General features: G+C 38.5%; 1 protein-coding gene across 1 annotated transcript in view; it reads right to left on the reverse strand.

Annotated features, from left to right (window-relative positions):
* Window positions 1-360: 360 nt before the first annotated feature.
* LOC105179353 (protein CASP) overlaps window positions 361-22,189 on the reverse strand; it is a 70,810-nt gene continuing 48,981 nt past the window's right edge. Inside the window, exons 6-7 of the mRNA XM_088875933.1 lie at window positions 12,442-12,497; window positions 361-394 (exon numbers count right to left, since the gene is read on the reverse strand). Coding sequence (XP_088732059.1) covers window positions 376-394; window positions 12,442-12,497 — 75 coding nt within the window. The 3' untranslated portion in view covers window positions 361-375. The remainder of the gene's footprint in view (window positions 395-12,441; window positions 12,498-22,189) is intronic.

Genomic DNA, 22,189 nt, shown 5'->3' on the forward strand with positions numbered 1-22,189 from the left:
CATTCAATTTCAATCCACAATAAAATACCATAGTAATGCTCGATCATTCATCCGTCTTTCTCACACCACAACCACAGATAAGCACACAACAACAATGTCATAGAGCAACCATATAATCTAGTCAAATAACAAATCTTTTACAATAAAGTATACAACCACAAGTATGTACACACATATATATATAAGTCCAATTAACTATACTTGCCTCAATATCAAAAGATTACGTTAGTAGAAGGATATGATCAGTCTTGAATTTAGTTCTCATCTCCTATGCTAATTTGCTAAAATCCATTAGCCAACCCGTTTGGAACACGGTTGTGTTGGGGATCGTGTGCTGCTTTGTCCGGTGAATACGTCAATGTTCGCTATTCTTCTCTAAATTAGCCTCCATAACCTAAATCAAAGCTAGCTGGTAAAAAAAAAAAGAGAAAGGAACCAAGCCTAAAAAAGAGTACAAGTCCTTTATACAAGTCCACAACAAGGAAAAAAAATAAAAAAGAAAGTATAAACAAAAAGTACTACTCCCTTATAACGATTTAAAAAACCTATGAAAGTAGTAAATTGAAAAAGTAAATAAGGAGTACCACTAATTATCCATGAAACCAAGGAGTACTAAAGCCTTATAAAAATAGTACACCTTAGTTTCAAATATTGGAACAGATGATCGACAAGCTAATGGATTGTCCACTACTATATATGGTAGAGGACAATCTTATTCATGTAATGTTAATAAATAAATAAAGTATTGTTCATTGGTACTTGTTTGTCATGTTTACTTATATTGAGTTATATTCATGTCATAGGGAAGCCCACAAATCGTTCATAACTAATAAAGTTGGATTGAGCATATGATGATTACTATGAAACCCATTTTCGAAGATTGATCTGAAATATTTAAAGTTGAGAATCTCAAAATTACATGTAGAGAGTTCTATAGAGACTTGCACTAAGTAATGTATCCACATGAAAGGTGTCTAGTTTTATTGACAACTGATGTGTGACGTCTATGTTAGAATAGGTGACCAAAAAACTAAGTAGATTGGTTAACTATTCATTAATGTTTATGAAAAATAATATTTTTCTGATTAATATAATAAGTGCTCACCAAAAGCATTCGCGTTTGTTGTGCTTATTACTTATTTCGAACAAAATTTCAATATCACAATAAATGCCCAAAGATCAAAAGGGTAAACCAGTGGAGTTAGACTACGCATAGGTTGGTAGCTATGAAGCTAAATTCTGAGGGTAGGTCTGATACGTTCTAAGTCGATGATCTCAAGACGGAGCATCGAGAATTTTATAGAGACTTGCGCTAAGTATTGTATTATCGTGTTTCATCGATAGGAGATGTAGGTCGACTGTGTAATTTTACTGGGTTAGTTGGCAAGATAGTCGACTGACTAAAGTAAGTTGCGACAATCGTCATATAGTCAGTATGACTGGAATTCTAGGTTCCGATAGTACGTGATTAGTCTTCAGATTTAAGGCATCATTCGAGTCGCGTGCATAAGAAGAGTGTATCTTGGATCTGGCGAGTCGTGACTGTATCGTGAGATATGGTCATTATAAGTCTTGTCCAGTGCAATCGTAGTATGTAATGTGGACGATGGATTCCAAGAAAGAATATGGCCCCTATCAGTGTTGTGACAGTGAGTCTCCTATGAGATCTAAGATGATTTGGACTCTTTAAGTCTATCGTAATAAGACTTGAGGGATTTCCTACGTTAATTAGCATAGTAAAATACATCTCGAGTATGAAGTATAAATGTCTAGTCAAGAATGGGAACCGATGGGCAATTTCATATCCTAAACTAACGCTGGGAGACGGTTGACAGTAAGACCTTACCTATATGAAACAGGAGCGTAAATGTTCACGCCACTATTCACCTAGTCTCTAAGGACTATTGCTAGACGATCGCTCATGGTAATGGGCTATTTTTTGTTATTGGTTAACAAAAATTAATTAATTAAATTATATTACCTATGTCAGACACAAGCGCAAGTCTAGTTGAGGGTGGACTTAAAAAGTAATGAAATTAATTTAAAATTAATTTTGAAAGATAATAATTAATTTAATTAGATTAAGTTAATTATTGGAGAACTTACATGATTAGATCATATATGCCGAGTCATTCATTAGATGGATAATCTAAAATTTAGTTAACTAGATATAATTGAATTTTGAATTTGGCATTTAAGCTAATTAGATTAATTTAAAAGATGCTTGTGCTAATTAATTAATTGAATTCATTAATTCATTAGTAGATGGACTTGTCTAATTAATAGATCGTATTTATTAACTAGAAATGGGCTAAAAATAATTAGTTGGACTAATTATATTTAATTGGGTTTAATTAATTAATTGAATTGAATTCATTCAATTAATTAAGTTTATTTTGGGCTTATAAATATTTAATTGACTTGGATTTTCTTTGTTAGGTATTTTATTCAATTTGATTAAATAATAAGCCCAACAATATTAGTTATTTAGCTCAATTTAATTTGTTGGATAAATTGATAGAATCTGGTCCAAATGCACCAAACCTGGCCCATGTTGACCTTGTCTAGGTCAGCTTACCATGGAAAGACCAAAAATCAGCTGCTAGGCTTAGGAGAAGGCTGATCTTCAAATTTAAGTGGCTGAGGAGAGTTTATAGTGAAGGGAGTGGATTGGCCAGGGAACGTATGGCGGAAGCGCGAGGAGATGAAATATTGGGAAAGTAGGCATAATTAAAATTTAATTCTACGACCAAGGGATGTGCTCATGGTGGTTCCTAGGCGTTGGATGTAGTAAGAGGATTGAAAAATTAAATAACAAATGCATGTATACGAGGCTATAGATAAACGGACAAAATTGATGCGTGAGTAATTGAAACTACCTCATTCGTTGATCACAAGGGACAAAGTGTATCTTGACTTGTTCACCCTAGGCTCCAAACTAGAAGTTCTCTAGAGATGATCCACACCACACTAAGAAAAGAATGATTTTGATCTCCTTGCTAGAGGAAATCAAAATTCATTTCGGAAGAAAATGATAAAAAAGAACCATACTATTAATTAGAATATATTCTTTATCAAAATTCTTTGAACCTCTACAATTCATCATAGGTCAAAGAGAGTAAGAGAACAAAAAGATGAGAGGGAGAGATGGGCGGCCGAATTCTCTTGGTTGTAGGGTTGGAGTTGTGTGTTTTTCACTTTGTGTGATATGATGTACATCATCAGATATATATGATTTATGTAGGAGAGAGGAAATGTGTCTAGATATATTCCACTCGATCCTATAAGGCAAACCCCTCTCTACATGGTATAATATATATATACCCAAGTTGCACTTTTCAAAATTGCAACTTGGTCAACTCTAGTTTCCATCAATGAAAGATAACCCTATAGCCAATTGACCCTAATTTAGTAGATTGTGTTTCATTTTAATTAAATAAAAATAAACCCAAGGCCCAATGAATTTAATTAATTAAAACCAATTTAAGCCCAGTATCATTTAATACAATTAAAGACACAAGCCTAAAACATCTCTAATTAATAAATCTAATTTATTAATTAAGTCCAGTTAAACTAGTCCAATTAATTTAATCTTGGGCTATCCATCCAATGAATCATCCCATGTGTAAATAATTCAATTATTTATATTTTCCAAAATTAATTTTAAATTAATTCTTTTTCTTGCTTGGTGATCTGTGTGTGACTCCTTAAGTTTACCTTTAAACTAGACTTACGCTAATGTTGAACTCAATTGATTAATTAAATATAATTTAATTAATCGTTCATGATCAACTATCAATTAGGAAACCAGCGTTGACTGCATTGTGAGGCATGATTATCATAAGCTTTATTCAGTGCAGTCGAAATTTATAGCAAAGACAGTGGATTCCAAGATACAATTTGTACTTTGTCAGTTGTGTGACAGTAGTGTCTCCTATATGCTCTAAGATCCTTTTACGCCAAAATCTATGACCACAGTGATTGAATTTAATTGGAACGATGGACTTGTAATTAAATTTAATTTAATTAAAATTCATTAGACATGATTTTGATTTAATTTTAATTAATCAAGTCCAGTGATTAACCACAAGCCTAAAGCCTAGGACCTTGGCTAGGTCAAGGAGGCTTCCTATGGAGATTGTTTTGGCCAAATTTTAGAGGAAATATTTGGCCACATGCCTTTTTTGATTAGAGTTGTTTGGAGATAACTAAGTTATCTCATGTGTGTATATGACTAGACATCTAAATATCAAAAATTAAAACCCTAGCCACACACACAACACACACTACTCTCCAAATCTCGGTCTCTCTCTTCGTCTCCCTCTCTCCATCATTTAATGGTCTTGGAGATCAAGAAAAATCAAGACGATTAGATATGTTAATTCAATAATGATTGTTTGATCTCTTTTTCTTCTGTAATTGTTCTTGCTAGAAAGAGAAAAAATTACATCGTCCTAGTGGGAGCATGGATATCTTTGGATGATCTCTACATAGAGATCTAGATCTGAGGAAGGAATTCAACACTTGAAGTTGGTTCAAGAAATCGACGAGGGTAATATATGTTATTTTATTTACTCATTCTTTTCTTGGTATGCATCACGTTTACAATTGGATTCTTTAGTTTGTACACCAAATGCCAGGAAAAGTAAAAGGCAATAAAGACTGCAAGTGGATCGGCCTAGGAATGCACAAGAGAAAACAGTAATTAAAAAATACGTAAATTAAAATCCGAATCAAATAAAATCATGATTCCAACAGGTGTACCCTTGGAGTTTCCAAGCGTCGGTGTAGTTAATAATAGCAACAATGAAACAAAAAAAGGCATATGGTAAAATTGAAACAAGAAGTGTAATAAACGTAAATCAAGGATTACCTTTTTCTTGATTTATTTTGAACTTCTTTTCATTGATTCATTTGCACGAGACTTCAACGTAGAAGCCCTCTAAAGACACGTCATACCACACCGGTATATGGGATCCCTTAATTCAATTTGCTAGAAAAGAACAAGGGAGAAAAGGAACACACCAAGTGTGCTTTGAGAGGGGGTTGCCGAATTTGGATGTTTTGGGGCAGGAATTATTTTGTGTTGTATTATTTTATTAGTTATATCAAATAACTGATATATATATATCTTGTATGGATGTACTAGAATGTGTCTAGTTTCATTGTACAATCCATAAGGTAATATATTCTTTATTCCAAATAAAGAATGACTAACATAGCACTTTCTAAAAGTGTTAATTGTTAGTCAATTGTTTCTAAAAGTGTTAATTGTTAGTCAATTGTTTCCTTGCCTAGAAATTTCCAACAAGCTTAAATAGGGGTGCATTGGCAGATTTTATGGAGATAAAAATGCAAAGGCCAACAAATTTTAATTAAATTTAATTTAATTATAATCGACCTAATTAAGAGCATGCATATTTAATCTAATTAAATACATGAGCCTAATAAGACTTTATTAATTAATAAGTCCAACTTATTAAGGGCAAGCCCAATATAAATTAATCCCATTAATTTATCTTTGGGCTCCTCCATCCAATGGATCCCTCTTATTTGTAAGTAATCCAATTAATTATGAAATTAATTCTCAATTAATTTCTCATCCCTTTTCGGTGATTTGTGTGTGACTCTTTAAGTTCACCTTTCAACTAGACTTGGGCTAGTGTCAAATACTATTATTAATTAATCTAATTTAAATAATAATTCTCGATCAATCCTTGATCAAGAAAGCCCGTCACCATGGGTGGTTATTTAGCAACGGTCCATGGGATTAGAGATTAGGTGAATATCTATGTGAAATTTTAGGCTCTCGAGTCCATACGGATACGGTCCTTTCGTCTACTGTCTCTTGGTCTTAGTTTAGGGCATGAAGTTGGATGTCGACTCCTATCTTGGACTAGGCATTTATGCTTAATACTTGAGACCATGTTACGCCAAATTGCTCGACATAGGAACCTGTTTTTCTATTCGACCAATGACTGTGACCACATGTTTATAGAGCGTGAATGCATCTCCAAGTGCGTAGGAGATATCTCTATCACGTTTTGACAGGGGACAGATCCTCTTAGTGAAACTCACCGTCCTAGTTACATACTCCGACTGAATCGGGTAAGGCTTATGATGATCGTCTCTATGACACAGTCACCTCTGACACAGACCTAAGATACAGTAATCGTATGCACATGACTATCGTGATTCCTCAAGTTTGAGGATTATTCGAGTATTATTGGAGCCTGAGATTCGATTCATACCGATCACGCCTCCAAGACTTTCATATGACGATCCCTGCCAGTCACTTCAGTTGATTCGACACCTAGCCAATCGACCTACTAAGATCGCATAGACATCCAACGTTTATCGTCGATGAAACACGACACTCATCAAATGAATGTCACTCTTAATGCAAGTTTCCATAAGACACTCGACGCCCATTCTCGAGGTCCTTGACTTGGAACACGTCAGACCCTACCCATGGCAGCTGGTTTCATGACCGTCGTCCAATGCGGAGTCTAACTGTTGCATAGTTGTCAAAGTGGTATGTGGGCTTTGTTGTGATATTTAAAGAAAGGCAAACATATATGTAATGAGCACAACAAATGAAATATCAATAGGGAATACTTATTTTATTCACTGAGTAATATTAAATGGAATCAAGTTATTGTCATAATGAATTACAAGTATGCTAATCTAATTGGCTTTCAGGTCACCTTTTCTAACAAAAAGATCGAGGGTACACCCAGATTAATTTTGGATTTTTCGAGCTTTCGCCTCGCTTCTCGGGACGATCCGCTTCCTACATATCCATGTGAACATTTAGGCTCCCAAACTCCATACAGGTACAGTCCTTCCATCTATTGCCTCCTGACCTTAGTCTAGGGCATGAAATTGGATGTTTATACTTGAGACCACGTTTTCTTTGATTGTATGACATAGAAAATGATTTTCTATTAACTAACCACTATGACACAGGTTTATAAGGCGTGAATGCGTCTCTAAGTTCATAGGAGATACCACTGCCACATGTTGACAGGGTGTCACGGGCTGCCCATTCACTAGGCCCAGTGACGCGCACTTCGGCCACTCAACCGTTCTACATGGCCGACCACTCAGCCTTCATCGACAGACGCTGAACAACCAACTAGTCTTAGAGTCCTAGGTGTAGGCCTTTTATTGCTTTGTTACTGCTTTGTTATTTGCTTTATGTTGTTTAGATTCCTCAAGGGGACGTTACGCCTCTTAAGTTGCAAATTTCAGCTTTCCTAGTGTCTAGTGTAGGCGATAGGATTTATTTTTTTAAGCCTATTATAGGGGGGAATGAGTTCAAGAAGCTTGGTTTAGTGACGTGTTGGAGTCCCCCTCAAGGCGAACCCCTTGCTCTAGCATCGTTGATCATTGTATACGCATTTTCAGTTCAATGCAATTTGGTTTTCTGAATCCGCGTGCGAAATTTACTGTTTTGTGATTTGTTCCTCCCGACTCTGATATATTCGGCGCGCTGCATTAGTGCCGAGCGGAGGTATTGGCGGACGTAGTCAGCGGACTACTAGCCACACGACGCGCTGTGTGATAGGCGCCTCGTGAGAGGTGGTATCAGAGCCTCGTTGCCGATATAGCTCCGAGGCGCACCGCTACTGCTGCGAAGGCATCGGGGCAAGATCCGGAAAGCCCGCGACATGCCGCAGCTTCATCCAGTGAGAGAGCTGAGAACCCGGAGGACGGACACTCCCGGTTGGTGGAATTGGAGACGAAGGTCTCTTCCCTGGAATCTGAGATCACAGTGCTGAATTCGGAGTTGGACGAATGTCGGCACGTGATTTAGGAGATGGCTGGCGTATTCGGAAACGACAGCATTGCCGATATGCGGCGTGACATGGAGCAGATGTCCATTCAGATTGGGCTGCTCCAGCGTGCAGTGGGTAGCACGCCTATGGTTGCTCACGACCCCGGTGCTAGGCTTCGAATACCAGAACCGAAGGCCTATAGCGGTGAGCGTGATGCGAAGGAGATCGAGAACTTCCTCTTCGACATGGAGCAGTACTTCCTTGCGGCAGACGTGCGGGACGAGGCAAGGAAGGTTGCTACTGCGACCATGTGCCTGACTGGTGACGCAAAGCTGTGGTGGCGGACCAAGTTTGCGGAAATCCAGGCTCATCAAATACAGCTCGACACGTGGGCTCTTCTACGGGAGGCGATCAGAGAGCAGTTCTTCCCCGAGAATGTGGAGTACAATGCCAGGAGGGCATTGCAAAAGCTTGAACATACAGGTTCCGTGCGGGAATATGTGAAAGCTTTCTCAGCGCTGATGCTGAACATCCGAGACATGTCGGAGGCAGACAAGCTGTTCACTTTCATGGAAGGCTTGAAACAGTGGGCGAGAAACGAGTTGCAGAGGCAACGAGTGACTGATTTGAGTTCGGCTATTATAGCGGCCGAACGCTTGGCAGATTTCAACCTGGAGACTCAGAAGGATAGGCAAGCGACGCCTAGTCTTGAGCGGAGTAAGTGGAATGGGATGAAATCGTTCAAAAATAATTTCAGCAGAGGTGGGGGAGACCAGAGGCCCCACTCTCAGAATGGCTCACAGGGCAGTTCGGACAGGAACAGGCCCCAGGAGAACAGGCAGGAAGCACCCGAGAGGAGGAGAGGGTGTTTGATCTGCGATGGTCCGCATATGTATCGGGATTGCCCGAAGAGACAGGTGTTGAACGCATCGGCAACGACCTTTACCGACAAGGGGTCGTCCTCAAAGAGTGTGGAGCCACAAGCAGAGGCAGGTGGTGAGAATGACACGGAGGAGGATGAGGACAACTTGGGGGCCGTAAACCAATGGTGCAACACATTCTCTACGGTGGTGGCGAAGAGAGTTGTGCCACCCCTTGCGAAAAAGACTGTCCCGGCTCTTACTGTGGAACAGCCGGAACAGAAAGAAGAAGAAGTTCAGCCCCGGATTCCTAGGAAGAAAGGGTTGATGTTCGTTGATGTGAAGATTCATGGCAAGCCGATTCGAGCCATGATCGACACTGGAGCCTCTCACAACTACCTTGCGAGCGCCGAAGTGGCGAGACTCGGGCTCGTGCTGGAGAAGGGAGTTGGGCGTGTGAAGGCGATCAACTCGGCTGCACAACCCATTGCCGGTGTAGCCAAGTCTGTGCTGATTAAGGTTGGTGCTTATGAGGGCAAGACCAATCTTTCTGTTGTGGCAATGGACGACTTCAAGCTTATACTTGGGCTTGAATTTCTATGGGATACATGCACTGCTGTCTTACCTCATGCCGATTCGCTGATGATGTTGGGGGCGAAGCCGTGTGTCATTCCTACCTTGGCCGGACGTACTGGAGGGAAGAACTTGTCGGCCATGCAGTTTGAGAAGGGGCACAAGCAGGATGAGATCTCCTACTTGGGTACCCTTTGTTTTGAAGAGATGGAAGAGGTGTCAGGGCCCACCCCGGGCGGTAGTAAGGAACTGTTGGGGGAGTCTGAAGACGTGATGCCAGATGAGCTGCCTCGGAAGCTACCACCGAAGAGGGCAGTGGATCACGAGATTGAGTTGGTGCCTGGCACGAGACCGCCCGCTAGGGCACCGTACAAAATGCCGCAACCTAAGCTTGTGGAGCTTAGGAAGCAGTCAGCAGACGCCTTGAGCCGCAGGGCGGACTTGGCGAACTTGGAGTCGATAGCAGCACTCTCTTCTAGCGCGGCTGCTATCTCTACGAAGGATCAGGTGCGGGAGTTACTACCGAGAGATCCCGCGGCGCGACGCCTGATCAGGCTTGTCGAGCAGGGCAAGGCTCGATACTTTTGGATCGAGGATGGATTGCTGATGACCAAGGAAAACCGCGTATACGTTCCGAGAGGCGGGGACCTACGGAAATCACTTCTTTCCGAATCCCACGACACACTTTGGGCGGGACACCAAGGACAGGAGCGCACATTTGCTTCGGTGCGGAGGGCCTATCATTGGCCACAGATGCGGGACGATGTCGAGACGCATGTCCGCACTTGTTTGATTTGTCAGCAGGACAAGGCAGACCATCAGAAGAAGGCCGGTCTGCTGCAATCACTTCCCATCCCAAAGCGTCCATGGGAGAGCGTCTCCATGGATTACATCTCTGGATTGCCTAAGGTCGAGAACTTAGGCTCTATCATCATCGTGGTAGATCGTTTATCAAAATATGCTACATTTATCGCAGCACCCAAACACGTTACAGCAGAAGGGACAGCTCATCTCTTTTTCAAGCACATCGTCAAGCATTGGGGACTGCCAAAAGATATTGTCAGTGATCGTGACTCCCGATTCACTGGCGTCTTCCGGACCAAGTTGTTCAAACTTCTCGGGTCCACACCTTCCATGAGCTCGAGCTATCATCCACAGTCCGATGGTCAGACAGAACGCTTTAATTCTACATTGCAGGACTACCTTCGGCACTTTGTGCGAGGTACACAGAAGGATTGGGTGAAGCTCTTGGATGTCGCTCAGCTATATTTCAATGTTCAAAAGAGCTCTTCCACCACCAACAAGAGCGCTTTTGAAATCGTTACTGGGCAGCAGCCGCTCCTTCCTCACACTCTTGACATCTCCCAAAGTGTGAGATCCCCTCTTACTCGACGTTTCTCCCAGGAGTGGAAGAAGAATGTTGATATCGTTAGAAGTTGCCTGGAGACAGCTCAGAAGTGGATGAAGAAGTATGCAGATCAGAATCGCCGCTTCATTGAGTTCAATGCGGGAGACCTGGTGCTGGTGAAGGTCCCGAATCCGAAATTGTCAAAGTCATCAAGGTGGAGAGATCCTCGGTTGATGTAGAAATATATTGGTCCTTTGCCTGTCCTTAGGCGTATTGGGACGGTGGCGTACAAGGTGGAGTTGCCGCCGTGGTGGAAGATCCACAACGTTTTCCATGTCAGCCAATTGAAGAAGTATTCCGCAGACAAGGAAGACGATACCCGCAATCAACCCAGCCGCCCACAACTCGAATTGAAGAAGACAAAGGAGAAGGTGGCTGAAGCAATCCTAGATCACCGAGTGACGAGTACCGCGAAGAAAGACCACACAGAGTACTTGGTGAAATGGAGGGGATGCAGCAGCGAGGAGAACACTTGGGAGCGAGTGACAAACCTAAAGGCGTTTCTACCTCTTGTCGAAGCGTACCATGCTTCCGTAGCGTCGGGGACGTCGCTATCTCAGGTGGGAGAGAATGTCACGGGCTGCCCATTCACTAGGCCCCGTGACGCGCACTTCGGCCACTCAACCATTCTACATGGCCGACCACTCAGCCTTCATCGACAGACGCTGGACAACCAACTAGTCTTAGAGTCCTAGGTGTAGGCCTTTTATTGCTTTGTTATTTGCTTTATGTTGTTTAGATTCCTCAATGGGACGTTACGCCTCTTGAGTTGCAAATTTTAGCTTTCCTAGTGTCTAGTGTAGGCGATAGGATTTATTTTTTTAAGCCTATTATAGGGGGGAATGAGTTCAAGAAGCTTGGTTTAGTGACGTGTTGGAGTCCCCCTCAAGGCGAACCCCTTGCTCTAGCATCGTTGATCATTGTATACGCATTTTCAGTTCAATGCAATTTGGTTTTCTGAATCCTCATGCGAAATTTACTGTTTTGTGATTTGTTCCTCCCGACTCTGATATATTCGGCGCGCTGCATTAGTGCTGAGCGGAGGTATTGGCGGACGTAGTCAGCGGACTACTAGCCACACGACGCGCTGTGTGATAGGCGCCTCGTGAGACAGGGGGACGAATCCTCTTCTTGAAACCGACCATCCTCACTACACATTGTGACTGTACTGGACAAGACTTATAATGATCATGTATATGAGACAATCACCTCTAGTCTGATCTAAAATACATCCATCGTGTGCACATGACAACCATTGTTCCTCAAGTCTAAGGACTGCTCCTATACTATCGGAGTCGGGGAATTCTAGTCTTACCAACTAAGCATCCAAGGCTTCCACGATTCTCCCGAGTCAATTCAGTTAGCTGACTACCTTGTCAACTAACCCACTGAAATTGCATAGACGTCCAATATATGTTGCTAATGAAATATGACACTCGTCTAATGAATGCAATATTTGCTAATGAAATACGACACTCGTCTAATGAATGCAATATTTAGAGTAAATCTCAACGGGACTCTCGATGCCCAGTATAGATTCTCGACTTGAAACATTTTAGACTAACCCTCAAAAGTTAGTTTCGTAGCTGCTATCCAATGCGTAATTCAACTATATGGGTTATCTATGAAAGATTCGGTATGGCCCGAAAATGCGATGGAAGTGTGAAATAAAAAAAAAATAGAATGTTTCAAAGGGGTGTTCCCCTTGAAATTTTCGGACATTTGGTATTTGTCAAAAGCATAATAACAAACAGAAGCATGCTATAGATGTGGCTAGAAGATGAAACAAAAGGCATAGAAATATGACATGAAACTTTACCTTTTTGTTTCTTTAGATGAGCAGCAACGTGCGTTGTTTTCTGTATGTTCTTCGTTCTGTTCACTTGAGAATTCAAATTAGAATTTTTCTAAATTGTCCACACCACAAATAGATATAGTTCTTTTTTGTATTGCTAGATAGAACAAAAAACAAGAAGGCAAAACAACTACAAACAAACATTAGTGCTTTTGAATTGTTTTATATTCTATCTTGAATCAAATTTAATATAGAACAAAATGAGAATATTTTGAGAGGAAAAAAGAGAGGAAAATTCGTGGCTCATGTATAAGGTTATGTTGGATATGAGTGTAGGTTTGTATATTACATACAATTGAATTCAAAATTCAATAACTACCAAGTTTGCCTCCAAGGCAACCTATACACTCATATGCATGTAACCTTCAACCATGATCAAATAATCACTCCATCATGTTCATCATGGTGAGGAGTTTCAACTATTTCTTAACTTGCTCCAACCTCCGTCAAATGGGCTTGGACTTCAAGTATGCACCGGGTTTGATTTAATTCAATCAAAGTCTATAGGACAAGAATTAATTAAATTAGTTTTAACACAATAATTCCAAAAATTTATTTAATCCAACTAAATAAATCTAAGCACAAACACTAATTAATTGATCCAATCAATGAATTAGTCTGAACTTAATAAGTTAATCAAATTAATTTAAAGGTGTTAAGCACAAAAATTAAGTAATCCAATTAATTAATTCTTGAGACATCCATCAAACAAATTATTAAATAAATAATCCAATCATTTATGTATTCTCCTTGAATTAATTTAATCCAATTAAATTAATTCGTGTCTTCTCAAATTAATTCCAAATTAATTCCACCAATTTCATAGTGATTTGTATGTAACTCTTTAGGTTCCCCCACAATTAGTCATGCGCTTGTGTCCAACACATAATTAATTGAATCTAATTTAATTAATTTATTTTTAATTAACCATTAATCAGAAATTCACGTCTCTATAGGTAGCCGTCTAATAACAATCCATGGCACTAAAGACTAGGTGAATGTTGGCGTGAATATTTAGGCTCCCAAGTACTATACGAGTATTGTCCTTCAGCTTCTGTCTCATGATCTAAATTTAGGGCATGGGATTAGGCGTCGGTTCCCATCCTGAACTAGATACTATGCTCGATAATTCGAGATGCTACGCTCTATTAGTTGACATAGAAAATCATTTCCTACTCAACCAATCACTGTGGCCACAGATTTTAAGAGCTCGCGCTATCTTATAGTGCATAGGAGACTCGACTGTCATATACTGACTGGTGATGGATTCTATCTTGAAACCCACATTCTCACTACATGTTCTAATTGCACAGAACAAGACTTGTAATGATCACATCCAAGATACGGTCCTCTTTTCCAAGATCCAAGACACAACCATCATATATACATACAACTACCATGGTTCCTCAAGTCCGAGGACTAATCCTGTACAATTGGAGCCAGGAAGATTTAGTCATACCGACCACGCCAATGATTCCTTATGAAGACATCCTTTATGTCAGCTCTGTTGCAATAGGTGACCAAAAGTCAATTAGATTGGTGGTTTTGAGAACTATTCAAGCAATTTTTATGTAAGAAATATTATCCCAACAAATATAATAAGTATTCGTCTTTGGCATATGTATCTTGTGCTTACCAAATTACATCAAGCACTACTTTGACATCACCACAAATGGCCACAGATCACTTATTAACCCATGTAGTTGGGCTGCGCATTGGAAGACGGCTATGAAACCAACTTCTAAGGGTTGGTCTGAAATGTTCCAACTCGATAACCTCAAGATTGGGCATCGAGAGTTCTAGTGAGACTTGCATAGAGTATTGCATTCATTGGATGAGTAGCGAGTTTCATCGGCGACAGACGTTCGATGTCTATGCAATTTTAGTGGGTTAGTTGATAAGGTGCTCAAATGATTGAACTAACACGCACGGATCATCATATGGAAGCCTTAAAGGCTTGGTCGGTATGACTAGAGTCCCTGGCTCCGATAGTTCAGGAGTAGTCCTCAAACTTGAGAAATTACGGCAATCATGTGCATATGATGACTATATCTTGCATTTGTGCGAGAGGTGATTGTGTCATAGATATGATCATCATAAGTCTTGTCTAGTGCAGTCGGTGTATATAGCAAGGACAGTGAGTTCCAAGAAGAGGATCCATCCCCTGTCACATACTGACAGGGGTATCTCTTATGCACTTGGAGATGCCTTAATGCTCTATACATCTATGGCCACAATAGTTGATGGAATAGGAAAAGGAGGTTCCTATATCGAGAAACTTGGTGTGATGCGATCTCAAGTACTAAGCATAGACGCCTAGTCCAGGATGGGAACCAACACCTAATTCCATGTCCTAAACTATGGCCGGGAGACGGTAAATGTAAGGACTATAGCCGTATGGACTTGAGAGCCTAAATGTTCACATGGTAATTTTTCTAGTTCCTAGTGTCATGGACTGTTGCTAGATGACCACCATGGTGACGGGCTTTCTTGATTGAGGGTTAATCAACAATTATTAATTAATTTGAATTTAATTAATAATAGTGTTTGGCACTAGCCTAAGTCTAGCTGAAAGGTGAACCTAAAGAGTTACTCACAAATCACAAGAAAAGAACAAGAAATTAATTTGAAATTAATTTCACAAGTATTTGGATTACTTACAAAGAGAGATCCATAGCATGAAAAAAAGGGCCAAGAATACATTAATGGTATTAATTTATATTGACCTCATCCTTATAAATTAATAAGTTGGATCTTATTAAATAATAAGGATAATTTGGGCTTATGTTTTTAACTAGATTAAATACAAAATGGGCTCATTGAACTGGATCTTTATTAAATTGGATTCAAATAAAAATTCATTGAGCTTTTAAATTTGTAAAGATAAAAATCGGCCAAGCCCACTAATTTTGAGCCTATAGAAAATTCCTTGGAAAGAAATAAATGGTTAGCAAATTTTATTTTTAGAAAGTGCAATTCTAACCATTTTTTAGGGTCTCTTTATTTGGAATAAAGAGAAATATACCTTGTAAATAATAGAATTAGAGGGCTGCTACGTTCGAGCCTCAAGTGAAGGACAATTCTAGCGATAGTGAAAAACAAAAGGTATCTACTTTTATCGTAGTGTTTTCGGTTCATGCCTTTTACATCAGCCCCATGTTTATTTTTATTATAGTACATCAAATGCCTAGGAAGTCCAAGAGTACACCCCTTGAATTCGTTTAATTCTTGTATTTATTTTTCGTTATTGCGCATTTTATTTCACCGCTTCCGCTAGCGCTTTCCCTGGCCGTCCCACGTGATTCTTTCAAGTGGTATCAGAACTCGGTTTAATGTAGGGGCTGATGGTTATGTGATTAACATGCTTTTACAGCTTTTCGAAGCATGTTTTATTGCTTTCATTTATTGGTTATATTATGAAAGTGGATTGTTTGTTTTTTGCAGTTTATGGATGGTTAAAGCATATGAAAAATTGGGAATTTTCTTGGGTTATGCTTTATTTTTGCTGTTTCATGATTGAACATAAAAAAAAGAAAGGAAAATTGCAGCAAAATCTGCTGCTGCTAGCACACAGTGTGCACACGGCCAGGCGCACGTGCAGGTAGGGGAGCCTGCGCGCCTGTGTGTGGACAGTAGGCTACGCGCATGCCTGCAGGCAGACAACGATAGTAGCGGGTGCTGCACGGTAAACGATCGACCACTGGGCCATTTTTCGCCATTTTCGAAAATTTGATTTCTAAAAATTTCGTTCATTATTAATTATGCTATTTTTAATTTTTGAATAAAATTGAATTTCTTCTAAACTTAAAATTTCTTTATTAATTAAATTTAGTATGTGCATTAGATGCACATATTTTCAATCATTCCTTAATTGCAAATTAAGAACCTGTGTTTTCTTAGTATAACTTATTATGTGGTATTAGATATTATGGATTATTGTGTTACATGGGATGTACATTACATGGAATGTATGGATTGATGATCACGAAGCCTATGACCTCTTGTATGTTTATGCTTATGGTTGGAATGCTATCTTCTCCCTCCTTGTTTTTAGCCTTGAAATTATAAGACTTGCTATCTCTCTCCTAATATAGTCCCCCCGACTTCTGATCGGGGTTTACTTTTAAATTGTAATGAGGGTAGTATAGAAATTTTAGTGAGGGTTTAATTTTTAAGAAAGCCCATGGAGAAGAAGGTCCACGAAGCAGGAGGCCCACGGAGAAGGCGTCCCACGACGATATTACGAGGCCTATTTATATGTTTATGGGTAAAATATTTTGTAATAACATAAGGCCAACTTAAACTGATCATAGACTCACTACGAGCTTAGTGGGTTGCATAGGTTGGGCTCGTGATTATCTCACAGGGGCGTGTTTAATAGAGTTGCATGCGATGATTTATTTATTGCTTTAGCATTTGATGTTATGCATGTAATACTATTTTGTGATGAGGTCTTGGTTAAACAACTTAAAAATTAACTCTCACTTGGTTGGATCAAGTTACAGTGTTGGGGCCAAAAATAGACTTAGATCAAAACGATTTGATCTGTCAAAGATTTTCATCCACAATAATATGGTTAGAAAGCTACCACCACCTAGGTGTGGTCTTACAGGTCGTGGCACATTTGGACTAGTGGCAAGCTGCACCATTATTATGAATAAAGGAACATGCTCACTATTTTTCTGTCTCACGAGCCGTGGGGGGTTACAGTTTAGGTGTGATTTGATTGATAAGTGGAGCCCAACGTTAATTAAATATTAAACCTATAATGGACTTGGATCGAAATGGCATTTCAATCTGTCCTGGCCTTTCATCCGTAACAATATCATGAGGAAGCTACCACTATCCAAATCTGATCGCACGAATCGTGGAACATTTGGAATGAACGGAAAGCTGCATTATTGTTATGAGCAAAGGAACACAGTTGTTGTTTTACTATCTCACGAGTCATGGGGGGCGAAAATTGAGGTGTGATTTAGTTGATGGGTCGGACTTAACACCGAGTAGCATGATTAGCATGGAGTCCTCGAGATCATGTGAAGAGGTGAGGCAAAAATATCTTAAGAATCTCATAGAATGAGAATGGCATCGGTTACCTCCCACAAGGCTTTTTCCATGTGAATCTTAAAGCATGACATGGTAAATCATTCTTGTGGATCCTAAGCCGACTAGGAAAGGATTTTCCAAAATCCCATTTGAGAGTGGTGGGATTTTGTAGAAATAGTGGGCGAAATTAATGACTAAAGACCAAGCCTAACTCCAAACAATATTGGAATAATCTACTAATTTTCTACTTTGCATTTAGAATGTATGTCTTAGATACCATTTTCTTATTTTTCTTTATTTTTTTAGATTTATTTATAGAACACAATCTACTGACTGCGAAAATCAGAGGATTGTCCTCGATTTCTGAACCTAGGCTTATGTCATGGAAAAACCACTTCCATCAGACTTGCAAAAAGTGTCCTACCTTAAAGAACGTTTGACATTCGGGATTAAAGCATAAGAATAATTGTAATGTCCGTAGCGTTATACCTGCTTCTGTCATCCATGAGTGCTATGACAGGCTGGACGTTGTTGGTTCAATAAATGCTCCACATAATAAATTTTTGAGGCACCGAATAGGCATATTGGATATGCCGTGAAGAAAGCATTTCTTGGAGCCAAGATGACTAAGGGTTGTTTGTACACAAACATTGGGTTAAGATACAATCCCTTATGGAGAAGCGCTAAGACCTCAATGATGACCTTGAAAGGAGATGCACATTGACGTAATCCCTCAAGTCCCTTCATCCCTCCTTCGACCTATTTATGATAAACTCTAAATGGATTGAGAAGATCATTTTGTGAGTTGATAAAATGGTAGGGCAATACGAGGCAACGATTGAAGAATCCATGTTGTTGGCATTGGATTTAGATGCTTCGACCTCATAAGTGAAAGGCAAGGGTGCCGAACGCTGAATGAGAATGAAGGATGTAGGTAAATTCAGCCAATGCAAGCGCTCTGAGTGCTCCTGTCACCTTGGCCGAGAAATTTATATATGATGTTTACATAAAATTACCAAAGGGCATTAGAATAGGGAGTATCGTGAACTCCCCTTCACCCAAGCTATGAAATTTATTGAGCAAACATGAATACTATTCCCAAATGTCGGGCACTTTCTTTCCAAGCATGTTTCTACAAATGGTTTGCAGAAATGAAAAGGAATAGAATGCTGAGACATATAGTCTTAAAGCTAAGGAATGGCTAGGCCATTACTGCAAAAGTAGTAAAACTAAATAAAATTAGCTATTATTATTCATATTTAAATAGTATACAATTATGTAACCTATTGTGATCAAGCAGTTAGTCAATTATTGGACAAAATAGACTACAAACGTAATCAAGAACATAACTTACAGAGATTGGCATGCAAGAGCTAGGTCATATCCCTCTAGTTAGGATAAGTAGGTTGGTAGATTCAAAGAGTCTAGTTGTGACGCCCCAAAAATTATAATATATAATTGGGAGATTAATTGGTAATTTTTTTATGAAACTTAGTTAATTGTTAAATAAATTAATGGGCCATAATTGGAATATAATAAAACTTGAACGGGTTAAATTGGAGCTCGTTATAATATTTTAGAGCAACTTATACTAACTAAGGAAATTTAGGAGGAACGTGATGGGTATTTTTATAAAACTCTAATTAAATAAATAAAATAATAATATTATATATATATGTGTTAATGATATATATTAGTAAATATATATATGTAAATTTTATATATATATAGTAGTAAATAATATGTATACATACATATATATGAGAAAAGAAGAAATATTGAGGGTGGCCCACCAGCCCACCGCCTCTCTTCTTTCTTTTATTTTGTTGTTTTTTTTAATGAAGACACACACACATTGCCAACACACACACACACCATTTTCGGCTGAAAGGAAAAAGAAAAAACAGAGGTACGAAGATTATGATTTTAATTCTTATTAATTTATATAATAATATTATTTAATTAGTTTATTTATTAAATGTTGTTTATATTAAGTGATGTACTATTTAATCGGAGTATTTTATGAGTTTGGCTATTTAAAATAGTGTCGAATTAAATATCAAATTGAATATAAAAATGATATCGTTGATTAATTAGATTATTAAATTTATTAGATTTGAATATTACTATAGCTAATTTACACAATTCTATCGGAATGATTAACGAAATATGTAATTCTATGTATTGTTGCTTAATTAAATTATATAGCAACGATAAATTGGTAGAAAATTCATAGAAATGAGTTGAAAATTATATTTAACAAATATTATGTTAATAAAGAGGAAAAACGAAGATTTGTATTTCGATATAAATGAAATATTAAAGAATTATTAGAAATTGTACAAATGATATTCAATATTATATTTAAAAGAAACTAAGATATTCTCGATATATTAATTGTATGTGGTATAACTCATTATAGGATACGGGGGTGAGGTGAAAGGATTGACAACTAGCGATTGAGTAGAAAGAAATGTTGTAAGGTTGAGGTAAGTAAATAATTAGTATTATCTATATATGTCATCTTTATTTGTGGTTTTACTGTTATCTGAATTTGTGGTTCATGCTGACATTGATTTGTCTGAAAGTATATGAGTGATGAATGATTTGATTTGATTGACGGTATTGTGTACGTGGAATGTGGAAATGCATTGAAATATTATATTTATTGTTTGATGTGTTGTGGATATCTGAAAATGAGAATGTATTGATATATGGTTTTACGTTACTAGTTGCTTACAAGAATGGTGATATGTGAAAATGAGGGAGTGGTTGAAATTGAATATAATTGTGGTGTCAATACCCCTTGATGTGTTGAAAAGCCTATAAGGCAATATGAAAAGTGCTATGTGCGAAAAGAAAATGCAATGTGCGAAATGAAACAGCTATGTGCAAAAAGAAAATGCTATGTGCGAAATGACATTGATGAGCCGGCTGTCAAGGGGATTCACTTAAATTTAATAATGATCACCTTCTGGTAAGCAAACTAGGAAAAATAGGAAGTTTAATTGATTATCTTATTGCGTGATAACTATGTGGTGTAATAAAGATGGTTATGTGGAAGCAAATTGACTATATATTCTATACATATTGTCTATGTATCTTATTTGAGGTTGTATTTGGTATACATATATAGATAGGACTGGTTATTTGCTTACTGAGTGGCAGGCTCATTCCCCTACTGACATTTTCTTTCCGGAATAGACTTTGAGGTGTTTGACTGTTGAAGAATAGGTTCACTCGCTATACTCAGGCAGGTCGGGCCAGTATGCAGTTTTCTCCTCTTTCTCAGTTAGAGTACAAACCACATTTTGTTTGTACAGAGAGGATATAAGCGTACGGATTACTTGTGATGAATCACCTTGTGGTGTGTGATATGTATATATATATATAATATTGTGGGTTGATAATACCTATTATGACGTGTTGGGATTACGTATGCAAATTGATTAGATGATTATGTGCCAATGTATATGTATGAACACAGGGATTACTATAAGTATGACGTTTAGGGTATATATATAGCCCTTGAAGCGAAAAGGGTGCTATTCTAGCAATAGAGGATTTTAGTTACTAACTTATGAATGACTCTTGAGAATGAAGAAAATCATGAAAGCACTTTATGGGACAAAGAATGCTTGTAGAAAATGATCTATTGGATTGGATCCAAAATAGACATCTTTAAGTTACTAAATACACAAATACCAGTAGAGGGTTCACAACTCTAAAGACTTCTAGAAAGTTCGGATAAATTAAAATTGAGGTGGAGAATCAAACTCGTTACGGAGACAAACCCTTTGATAGGATCGAGGTGGTACGTATTTAGTATGAGTTCTTGAAATATCAAAATGAGAATGAAATTCTCATTTAATGAAATTCCTCCCCAAGAGAAGATATTGAACTGTCTCTGGTAAGGAAGAAATAGAACCTTGATTGGACATGGTTCGATCGGTGTTTTACTGAATTAGCTGCCCATTTGGATGAGGGCTTTTGAAATTCATCAAGTTGAAAAAATGGTGTTTTCTTAAAGTCATAATCCAGACGCCATATTTGATATGGATTGGCAAACCTCTGTCATATAAAAGTCCTGAGTATGAGGAATGGTCCTACATACGTCAAAAGACTAGTGGGAGGAAAATTAGACGCGTCGTTTGATTTATACAAGTTCGATATGGAATAATGCAAATATCATTCATAATCGAAACTTAATTGACCATGTCTAAGTTCTCCAAAGGACGATCAGAAAACTCCAGTTACCTGAAAGGTACGAGTTTCTGGAACAGGACAAAGAGAAGCGATGTAGGACATCGATCCGTAGCAGTAGCAGTGCCAATTGTAACCTTGGAGGATGATAACTAGGCTAAGGCACAAGGTAAAATGCCCGAGATCTCATCACAGGTCCAAAAAAAATTTTGGACACCATTATCTGCTTGGAGCGATGATAAGAACATGTAACGTGGGGTGGGACCGCAGGACATCGACAAAAACTACAGTAGACCTATAAGACCTAGCTGGTATCACAGATTGCTCATAATCAGATTAATATGAAAACATAAGTAGTTGGATTTAAGGTCAAGTGGGAGATTGTGAGAATATGTGACCAAAAGCCAATTAGATTGGTAGTTTTGAGAACCATTCAAGCAATTTTTATTTAAGCAATGTTGTC

Source organism: Sesamum indicum, linkage group LG12, assembly GCF_026168435.1.
Source record: "Sesamum indicum cultivar Baizhima isolate 11 linkage group LG12, ASM2616843v1, whole genome shotgun sequence".
NCBI lineage: Eukaryota > Viridiplantae > Streptophyta > Magnoliopsida > Lamiales > Pedaliaceae > Sesamum > Sesamum indicum.